General features: G+C 31.6%; 1 protein-coding gene across 1 annotated transcript in view; it reads right to left on the reverse strand.

The window, feature by feature from the left end:
* Nucleotides 1-8,255: 8,255 nt before the first annotated feature.
* The window catches only part of LOC131858331 (L-type lectin-domain containing receptor kinase SIT2-like), an 11,859-nt gene continuing 8,320 nt past the window's right edge, over nucleotides 8,256-11,794 (reverse strand). The window contains exons 2-3 of the mRNA XM_059211534.1: nucleotides 9,411-9,712; nucleotides 8,256-9,147 (exon numbers count right to left, since the gene is read on the reverse strand). Of these exons, the coding sequence (XP_059067517.1) occupies nucleotides 8,257-9,147; nucleotides 9,411-9,712 (1,193 nt within the window). The 3' untranslated portion in view covers nucleotide 8,256. The remainder of the gene's footprint in view (nucleotides 9,148-9,410; nucleotides 9,713-11,794) is intronic.

Genomic DNA, 11,794 nt, shown 5'->3' on the forward strand with positions numbered 1-11,794 from the left:
CCACACAATGGGAACGAAAGTCGAACATTTTCACCAAACAATTCCAAGTTTTGAAGAAGATATTGTGGCTAGGTGAAGAGACTGTGGTAAAGGAGGACGTCTTAGGGGGTGACAGCTATAAAAACTTGCAGTCTTATGTATACATCCTGGAGCTGAAGATTGAAATGTTTCAGCAATATATCAAGGATATGATCGAGATTCGGGACCCTCTCCTTAGGGAAATTTTGTCATACGAGAATTTTGTAAAGAATATGCTAGGACTTTTTAGCCTCAGACTAGCTCATACAGGAATAATGGACCAACAACAAGTTTTGAATCAGTGGGATGCATATGAGGTACAACACCTAGGACCCACGACCCAGTTTGATGTCACCCTTATGGACAGATACACGTATCTGATTACTCAGTGTCAAGAGGTGGCACACACAATGAAAGAGTTGGAGGAGGGGAGAATGCATGCAGATGAAGTTTTGAAGAAATATAAGTTTAGAGTTAAGCATGTAGCAGATCCTCTGGTTCAAGCAGTTTCATGTATAATTGATAATTATAGAGCTCTTATCAAGAAATAAAAGATAAGTACACAATTGCTAAAGATAGCAAAGCTTTTTTTAAACTGTGACTCCTACTCGTGTTCCAATTTTGAGAGAAATTCTGCATGATTATGAAAACGTGGCTCACCTAGCAGGGTTTTCGTAGTTCTCATCAAGTCCCCATTTTGTAGTTGTTAAGTGGAGTGTCAAGGCAGAAACTTGCAAGTTAATTGCGACTCCTAGGTTCAGTTCTTAATTTAGAATAGAGTTATTTCCTAGATAGTAGGGTAAAGAACTTCTATAAATTGAGAAGTTGGATTCATTTGTAAGGGTCCCAAATTGATGATTTGTTGCCTACTTAGAGATTTTAGAATATTTTGTAGATTGATTAAGAAGTTTGAGTTATTTTTGTTATACATTCATGGAGATTAATATGAAAAGCAGCTTGTAGATTGCCTGATCTACGTTCATATTCTACCAAATTGTTCTGTGTAATCTGGTAATGTCTATTGTTTGGAGTTAGCAATGTGGTTTAATCTTTTTTTTTGTCTATCACTTTATGAATCATCTTGCGCACGTTAGTGGTGTATGAGAATCATTGTGATAGGCCATATTATTGATGATTTTATTTCCATAGACTTGTGAAATTGATGATTTTGCAGGTTTTCTGGAGGTTCATTATTGAATGCTAACTTGGATAATATTTGATAATTGCTTGGATTACAGGGAACTAATTGAGTAGTTCATTAAGTTGTCATTATATTGGTCTTTATTATTATTTTCTTGTTTCCCCTTATGCTTCGCATTTTATTTCCCAGAGAATCTTAAACCATAAAAATACAAAAAGAAAGGAAGTGCAGTTATCCATAACCAGCGAGATTTAGTTCTAACCAGCAGGCCCCTTTACAGGTATCACCACATCAACCATTGGGTTGTCCATCATAGTTGAGACTCGACTATAGAGACCTTGGAGTAGTTAGTTTCTCAGAACTTACTGCTTTTCAGGAGAGGTGGTGAGTGTTTGCATAAACTACCTGACTCTTGGTGAGTGTGTCAAAACACTCGTCAACAATTAAGATTATGAAGGAGGAAGAGAACATAAAGAACAACTTGACATTCTTTTGGGTCAACATGAAAGAGACCTTAATGTCTTAATGATTTGCATCATAACCAAAATATGACACAAAGCATATTTACAAAAAATATGAAATTAATAAAAACAATCAATTTGTTTTTTTAAATGTAAATGAAATTTCAACCTAATGGACAAAAAAAGCCAACTTACCTCTTCTACGACATGGAAATGTGATTGGGAGTTCAAAATCCTTAAAACATTGCAAACATGTTTTTGTGAGTTTTGGGGTAGAGAAACACTGCTAAAATCATGGGGTTGTGGGTTGAAAAAGACAATTGATTTTTTAAATAACATAAAATAAAAAAAACACATACGTGGTTTTAATTAAAAAACCACATACGTGTTATTGTATTAGATTTTTTGAGCCATAATATGTACACAGTTTGTGAATTTTTACAAACCATGTACATGTTTGTACCTATTTTTCTCTTTTTTTGGCGAGTGGCCACTTTTCTATTCACCATCTTCACGCACATACCCTATGATAAGTGCCTTAATTTTATGAAATGAGACATAAAGTGATAAGATAAGATAAGATCACATGTAAAGCGATAAGTATCCCATGTGAACCCTAAGTAAACTTAAATGATAAGGTGCTATGATAAGTCGGTAAAAGCACAAAACTATGTCACGTTTCAAGCCAACTTATCAGTACAAGTAAATTTAAGTAATTATAACTAAAAATTAATTTTAGTCAAACATGTGATCTATAGAGATTCACTATAGCTATCTCATATATGGGCCACAATTTTTCCAATTGGAATTGTTTATTAAATGTGTAGTCACATAAATTTGTCCACTTAATTAAAATGAATATTTAGTATTTATTTGATTATTTAACCATCAATCAATAATTAATTAAATTAATATATTTAATTAATTCATCTTAACCCTCTTCTCCTATTAATTAAATAAATTATTCAATTTATTTGATTTAATTCACTTAACCAAATTCAAACCATTAATTAAATAAATAAATCATATTTATTTAATTAAATCTTCTCTCACATTTAAATAAATTAATATTTATTTAAATTCCCCAAAATCCCACCTCTCACATTTAAATAAATAAACAATTTATTTAAATCACCTTTATCCTCCACCCACTTGTATTTTCCTACAAATGCAAGTTGCACAACTATTTTAAATAAATTATTTATTTAAATCACCTTTATCCTCCACCCACTTGCATTTTCCTACAAATGCAAGTTGCACAACTATTTTAAATAAATTATTTATTTAAAATCCTATTTATCCTCACCCACTTGAAACCTTTAATGGTTTCCCTTAAAGTCTTCAAACTTAATGGCTTCCTTCTAGAGTCTTCTCAAACCTTTAATGGTTTCCCTTAAAGTCTTCAAACTTAATGGCTTCCCTTAAAGTCTTCTTAAAACTTTAATGGTTTCCCTTAAAGTCTTCAAATTTAATGGCTTCCTTCTAGAGTCTTCTCAAACCTTTAATGGTTTCCCTTAAAGTCTTCAAGCATTTAATGCTTTATCTTCATTTTTCTCATTTAAATAAATTTAAATTTATTTGAATATTTACCCAAATGCAAATTACACCATTTAATTGAAATAAATGATTTTATTTTAATTGAAAATACCAAAATTCCTCCCACTTGCATTTTCCTACAAAATCCACTTGCATGCCTAAACCCCTTCTAGATTCTTCTAAACCTTTCCTAATTAACCTAATCCATCCCCTAAATATTGTCACATTCCTAAGCAAATTGGAGTCACTTCTCAAAGACTCCAAAGTCTTTGAAAAGCAATTAATGCTTTGTGTGTTCAACAAATTAACCTCTAAAGTCTTCCAAACCACTTATGACTCTTACATGACCATTAATGGTTAATTCCACTTGCACCCATGGTTAAGGACTTTGACCCCTAACTTAACCCTCATGTAACCCATGTGTCTCTTCAAAGCATTTATTTCTTTGACTAGGGTAACCATCATGTCCCCTCAAGCATTTAATGCTCGTTATCTCTCCTCTCAAGCCTCCTCATGGTGACACTTGTCAACATGGGATTGGGTTGAAAGTCTCACATGGATTGAATATCTTTCAATCCTAACCCTTGTTAAGATTGCTCAATCTTAACCCTTCATTTCCCCATTTCTTCTATAAATAGAACCCTCCTCCTCAAACAAAAGAGCAAGCATTAGAGTATTGTTGTTATACTGGTATTAGCATAGAGCTTTTTCATAACATCACTATCTACACTTGCATAGCATTTTCTTATCATATTCAACCATCTTGAATCTCCATATGGCATCCATGGCTAGTGCTAAAAGCTGAGAGCTACACTTGTTTGGGACTTGGAGAAGGGAGAAACAAGGGAGAAGCATCAAAAGGCATCATGGAAGCATCTTAGGGAGGCTCTTCTCCTTTCTTTTATTTTGTTAAACTTCTTTCATGCTTTTTGAAATCTCTTTTGATATGTTTGGAATGGTTTTTAGTTCTTTGTTTTGTTTTTATGGTTGAAACTAACTTATTAACATTGAACTTTGTTGTTGCCTTGTCCCCATTTCCATGACATCAAAATGTATATTTTACACCACTTTGGGTATAATTACCAAAAAAATTATTTTTTTGAAAAAATCGATGTTTCAACAACTCCTACTCTTATAAATTATATTTTTTTTGAAATGTAAAAATACCCTATTATAGATATATAAGTGAATTTTATAAAATATATATATTTTAATAGTTTAATTAGTTTTTTATATTTAATATTTAATATTTTAATTTAATTGAGAGTAGGTTATCAGCACTAAAATATAAGGTTGATTATCTTGTAAAGAAAAAATACTAAAATTTTGAAAAAAAATTGAAAAAAATAAATGCACTAGAGAAAAGAGTCTATGTCAAGATGATATAATTATTTTCTAATTTGGATAAATAATTAAGAGAAAAAGTGACGGCAAATGGAAAGAGTTATATTTCAGCACACACAACTTTTTAAATTTATTGAAAAATATATATACATAAAAAATAGTTAAAAATATATTTTTGCACTAAAGTTTCAACTTATTAATACACACAAAAAAATTGAAGAAAAAAGGTAAAATTTACTATATAGAGTGTGACGCCTCGTTTAACTTCAATTTCAACATTTTATCAACAATTAAATTATAGTGTTTACTTTATGAGAAAGTGTATTCAAATAATATTTTTAATTTTTTAAAAAATTACAAATATAAAATACACAAAAATATAAATTTTATTAGTTTACATCATTTCCAAATTCAAAACATATATTTCACTTTCTATTGATTCAATTAAAAAAGTTGAATCAACATTGGCCATTTCCTTTATAAAAGTGTGGCACAACTTTGTGCTTATACCCAAGTGCCTTAATTTTATGATATGAGACATAAAGTGATAAGATAAGATAAGATCACATGTGAAGTGATAATTGTCCCATGTGAACCCTAAGTAAACTTAAATGACAAGGTTTAAAGAGGACCTAATAGGGAAACTAGCTAGGTAATGTCTCTTTTTACACCAACACAAGGTAAAATTGTTTTTATTCTTACAGATTAGGGATCTATAGATTATTAAACTAGCATGAGACCTAGATCGGTTTGTTTAATGCATCCTTTAAAATTATAAATAAATCTCTTGTGCTTCATTTGCATCTCCTTCATGCAATTGTTGGGCTAAAGAAAATGGAGTTTATTAAGAGAGGATCTTTCCTATATATAATATAATTTTGTCTAGGAATGAATGAATGAGCTTAAAAGCCTCTTGATAGCATATTATATGCCGTTAGCTTGATTTCAAAAAGGGTTATGCTACATTGAATGTCCATTCAATTTGTCCATAATTCTCAAAGTATGAAGGCTTGTTCATTTTTATTTCTTTCTGTAATTCAAATCCTCTTTTTGATTCATTAGCTTCTCAACTCATCAATGGCCATGAATTTGAAAGGCTTTGGGATTTTTGACCTACTAGACAAGCTTGTCTACTTACTCAATCTCTTTATCTTTCAACTATTGAAGCATTTAGTTATCTCCTTGCACAAAAAGAAGAGTAAGGATTAGTCAAGGGAATCTCTCTCCCTACCTAAAATAGATAGCTTTTGAATGGTCACTTTGTAGATGATTCCTTTCTCATCTTAACAAAAATTAAATATTCCTTCTATGGAGTTGTGGATTCTGCTAATAATTTGTAGAAAGCTTTAAGATCTAAATTGTAGTGGATTAAGACACAATTTTATCATTAAGACATGCTTCATTGGGTAGTTTGGCTCTAAAAGAGTCATGGAAATGATATCCAAAGGGTAAACAATTGAGATTCTTGGCATTCCCTTTGATTTTGAGAATTCTTTCTTTCAGCTTTTGATATTATGTACTTCAACCTGGAAAATATATCTTATTAGACTACCAAACCCCTCTTCTTGATAACCGAGTTTTAGAGTTACATTAAAGTACCTACTACACTAATGCAACTATTATTGCTCATGTTGGACCCCCTAAGGAGACCTACGAAAATATCACAAGGATAATTCATGATTTAATTTGTGTTAATGCCAAGTGAAATCAAGGTTTTCATTGATTTGTTTGGGATATTTACTTTTTAATGATAAAAGAAGAACTAACATCATTAACATCCATAGATAGAGCATTGCAGTTTGTGCCAAATGGATTGTTTAATATTTTTAAGGTTTGAAGGATTAAAAAATTCTCTTTAGGCATTGCATCTCTATTCATTCACTTTACATCAATAAGGTTTGGAAGGATTTCGTTTTCACATACTCCCCATTACCTCATTCTAAAGGCTTTTTTAGCCAATCATGTTGTTTCTCAAAATATGTTAGAGATGATTTTAATAGGACTTGTCTTTCCTTTAAATTGACCATAACTCTTTGTGGTCCTACAACATTTATAGCCCTCATCAACTTTTAGATGCGACTCCAAGAATTTATGCTAACAAGATTTTTAGAAGAGACATCCATATCATGTGTGTTTATCTTACTTTTAGAGACTAGACTTTTTGGCATATCCTATGGAAGAGATACAAGCTTATCATTTAGTGCCTATAGATTCTATCCTTCATATTCAAGATCTTATCTCTTCATGCCAAAAAAGATTGATCTTCAACCATTAATTGCATGATGGATGGATAAGTATTGATACTATTGCATTCATTTTAAGAAGTACACTATGAATCTCTTATACAAAATTCTTACTTTGTAGTCCATTCTCCTTGGCTCTCAAGAATTCAAACCATAATTAGGGTTTAATTTCTTTTCCTTTGACTTGGTTCTTTATAGATTTGACAAGTGAGGCTCAAGCTCAATATTACATGCTTTCTTTAGTGATTCGTGTAGTAAAAACTACCCCTAGGTGAAAGACTCCTCCATATTGAGATTCCTCGCTTGAGGTTTCTCTCCTATAACAATCTCGATTCATTCACACACTTAGTTTGGACTTTCCTAGTGGACTAAAGCAAACTTGGACTTGGATTCACTACATTTTCTTGCCCGTTCATCTTAGTAGATCTGTTGCTTAGAAACTTTATTTGCTTGAAATATCATTCAAAGATTAACTTATATTGCTAGTTACAAAATTTATAATTTCTTCAAAACCATTATTCCTTTTCCTCTCTAAAAAATAAAATCACTATCTTTAAGAATGAAAATATCTCTTAAAAATTTTTAAAAAGTTTTTTCAAGTCTACACTCAAGAAGAAAAACTTGCTCTAAAATTCCAAGACAACTAGAACTTACTTAATTACTAGAAGAATACACCTCACACCATGAATAGAATGTTGCCCAAAAGCACACCTTAAAGATCAACTAATAGTAGAGCAACTCTTAGAGCCACAATTAATTTTTCTCCCATCATTTATAAAGGATTAGGAGCTTGCTTTCAATTGGAAAGTTCGGTGGGCGTCTCTAAAGTAGAAGGATATAAACACAAAAAGCGATTATTCCTACTCTCTCAATCGTGTCAAATTCTTACAGCAAAAATATGTTTGCACTCTTTGTTGTCGATGTGGGAATTCAGAGAAGCGAACTTCCTTTTTTGACTTGAACGTGAATGATCGTTGTGAGGTATGAATTCTGATGCTTCCGTGAGAGGACCAAGTTCATTGTTCTACTGTGACGTTGTATATATATATGTTATTACACCCGCATTAGGCAATTCTAAGAAAACTGGCCAAACTTTTCATTTGATAGTGAGGTTTCTGAAGTTCCTACAATTACCTTGATGAATAGTCCGATCCTTTCAACCTGATTGGTTTATTAATTTTTAACTCTTCACATAACAAATTATTATAAATTATAAATGTGCAGTCAGACGAATATACACTATAACAACTTCAACACTCCCTATCCCATCATTGCAACTCTATTTTATAACAACTTCAACACTCCCTATCCCATCATTGCAACTCTATTTTACTTGCTGTGCTAATATGGGGGAATCGATTAGAATGTTGTGCTGTCATTGCTGGTCTAACATACCAATTCACAAGTTTAATTTCTATAAAAAATCCACTCGCTGTTTTGCTGTTGACGAATGCAAAACAGTTGGATGAAATGATTCCAACCGCATCAAACTGCAATGTCAATGTAAGAATGGTTAAAAAGCTGAAGGTACATGAAGACCCACAGGCAAAGCAGCCTCACCGCAAAGTATCTGCAACACTTTCCTCATACCAAGCCTCTTCTGCGGATCAGGGTTTGAACAAATGAGCCCCACTACAAGCACAATCTCAGCCTCGCCCTTATCGTAATTCTCCCCAAGCCTCTGATCAATAGCATCCAGTAACCTCTCATTTGCATACAGATCCCAAACCCACTCAACCAAAATCACACCTTGGGCGTCTACAGGTTTCTTTCCGCAGGCAACCTCCAGCATAAGAGTCCCAAAGCTGAAAACATCTGTTGAAGGAGAAGCCTTACCAGAATGTATAAGCTCAGGTGCAATGTACCCCAGAGTGCCCACCACATGAGTAGTTTGGGGTCTTTGGCTGTGATCATATAACCTTGCTAAGCCAAAATCCCCCACCCGGCCGTTCAGATCATAGTCCAATAATATATTGCTGGGTTTAATGTCCCTGTGCACCACTTTTTTATCCCACTGCTCGTGTAAGTAAAGCAGGCCGCTGGCTACATCCGTAGGAATTTTGTGTCTGTGAGGCCATGTAAGATTCAATTCTGGACTGTACAAATTTCTTTCAAGGCTTCCGTTGGACATGTAGTCATAGATGATGAAGATGCGCTCATTTTTTCTGCACCAACCCCTGAGGGGCACTAGATGCCGATGCTGCAGCCTCCCAAGGCTGGAAATTTCTGCCATGAATTCCTCCATTCCTTCTGCTAAATCTTTTGTGATGCATTTCACGGCGATTTCTTCGCCGGAAGGCAGAGTGCCCCTGTATACCTGTCCAAAGCCCCCATAGCCCAGAAGATTGTCGTCCCTGAAACCCTGCAGTAAAACAGAGTGCCAAATACCTTGTTCAGGAGGATTCTGTTTCACATTAAAGAAAATAAATGTTGCGTAATATTACTTTGCAATGACCACACTTTGTAAGATAAAGCAGGCTTCTCATCACTCAATATTGTGTCAAAAAGTGTGTACCCCGCTACCTGCCTTTTTCTCTGAATTTTTTTCTATTATTTCAGTTATAATTAAGGAAATTTGGTTAAAAAGTGTTTCTGAATATTAAAAAAAGTTTGCTATTGAAATCTTTTGTGGTTGTAATAAGATATTTTTCTATTTGATATAGTTACCTTTGTGGCAAAGTTGAGCTCTCTGTAATCAAATTTATGTGGCCAATATTGCAGCTTCCATTTTTTATCGAATTCTGTGTAGTCCTCCTTTTTTAGCTTGAAAAATGTAATGAGAATGAGTCCCAAGATGATAGCTGTGGAACATATTATAATAATGGATCTGAACTTTGCAGAATTGTGGAACTTGGGGATTTTGACATAAAAGGAAGGAAGATTCAAAATGTCTAGATCTGGAGCCTTATCACTACCAGTTGTGAAGCTCCATGCTAGAATGTAATGGTCCTCAACTAGAGGAGAACTACCTGTTGATGCAAGATAATTCAATATTCCCCCAAAAAGTTAGACAAGAATATTGAAAAAAGTTCATAATTTTTTTCTCAATTAGATGTAATATAGTATTTTAGTAGAATCCATAAACAATTACATCAAAAACCACTTAAACATATTTGAGTATTTTCACCTTCTAAGAAATATTAAAATTTTCTTGTTCTTGTTCTCTACTCTACCATTGCTCTTTCTTTCTTTCCCACAAATATTTGCTACGTCTACTAGTTAGGTATGCCCATAAAATATTACAGGTTTTTATAATTTCAACAAATAGATATAATGAATTGTAATAGAAAACTTTCGAATGTCATTTGATAATTTAACAAAAGCCTTAGATGCGCTTAGATACTAGATATATATGACCATGCACAAAGCATATCAAAAGTTTAAACTTTTAGAAAAATGTCTCAATGAAAAAGTGTCATGGAGTATGATCAATCATTGATGAATAAACTTTGACCTTAGAGGTATTTGTTGTGACAACATTGTAAATCTAGAAAATAAACACTCATGTACGCAATTATAATGAGATGAGTTATTATATAGATTGTAAAAAGGTAATTAATTATTTATAGTAATTTTATCCAAATGATAACCAGTTCTAAATTTCTTTCAATTCAAACTATAACAATAACACTTTTTACAAAACGATTTAATACATGTTTTTCTAATTTATCAATATATAATCCCATGCTTGACATGGTATTTTTAAATGAACCAAATGCTGATATCTTTGTTTGCAAAGGAACATTTTTTATTTACACATTATACTAAAGTTGTATGGTATAATGCTAATTTATAAGGAAATTATTTGACTCAAAATTTTAGTTAATTTTTTTATTAAATATCTTTAAATTATATCATCAATATTAATTATGAGGTTATTTTAAAGAAAAACATAATAATTTTATAAAGTTCAATAAAAAGAAATAGTGTTTGAAATAGATAATGAAAAATTTTAAAAGTTCGTTTAATGAATTTAAGCTAATTCAACTGTATCTATTTTTTTGTATTAATTGTAATTTAGAAATGTATGATTATATGACATTACATATTTTATTTAAATGAAATCTCTCTCATCTTATAATAATATATTTCTTTTGGATTAATAAGTATATATTGTGTTTAAGAAGCTCTTTACATATACATATGCACATATGTATAGAGGTTCTTAAAAGCAATATTTCTTTTTAATCTAAAAGAAATATATAAAAGGAATAGATTAGATTTTTTTTTATAAATCTTGTGTGAGTTGTCTTTTAGTTTAAATAAAATAGTATTGTAATGATGAAAAGATTATTCTTAGCATTTTTCTCCATTTATTTTAGACTCACTTTGATCATTAGTTTTAATGTGATAAATTAATGAACAATTTGTGTAGTTATATGCAAGAGTTGAAATACAATGCACACTATATTAATTTTGAGTCCCTATCCCCTAACAGTTTGGATCTAACTTTCACATTTGTTATTTTGCACCTTAATTGAAAAATAAATGAACAATTTGACCCCCAAAGTTTCAAAATCTAAATATAGGCCCAAGTTAAGTCACTTTCAAATTGTTGTTGTCCACCAACTTAAGCACATAATATTTGAATTGTGGTGCTAGAATATTTTATAAAAGAACAAGTCCTAATTTATTTTGGGGATCCATCAATAAGTACTTATGAATTAAAAACTATATTGAAAAGCATCTAGGAGCATTGCATCAACATTTGAGGTCATTAGGATACCATACGCACCTAATTTTTATCGAGAGTTTTCTAGTTTGTTTAAAATCACTAAATCAATGAAATAGTTTGACTAAAGAAAAATGAAACTTAGCAAGTTTGTCATAACCTAATTCTTGAACCATTAGATTCTTCTCAAAATGCTTAAAATAATTTTTCTTTTCTTTTTTATCCCCAGTGTTTGATTTGTTTGTTTTCTTACATAAAATATATAAATCAATTAGATTCACACAATAGATGTATCTTATAGCATTTCAATATCTAATATCATCCATTCATCTAATCAAACCAAGGTCATTATTACAAATAATAAAAACTATACTCCAAG

The sequence above is a fragment of the Cryptomeria japonica genome, chromosome 9, assembly GCF_030272615.1.
Source record: "Cryptomeria japonica chromosome 9, Sugi_1.0, whole genome shotgun sequence".
NCBI classification, from domain to species: domain Eukaryota; kingdom Viridiplantae; phylum Streptophyta; class Pinopsida; order Cupressales; family Cupressaceae; genus Cryptomeria; species Cryptomeria japonica.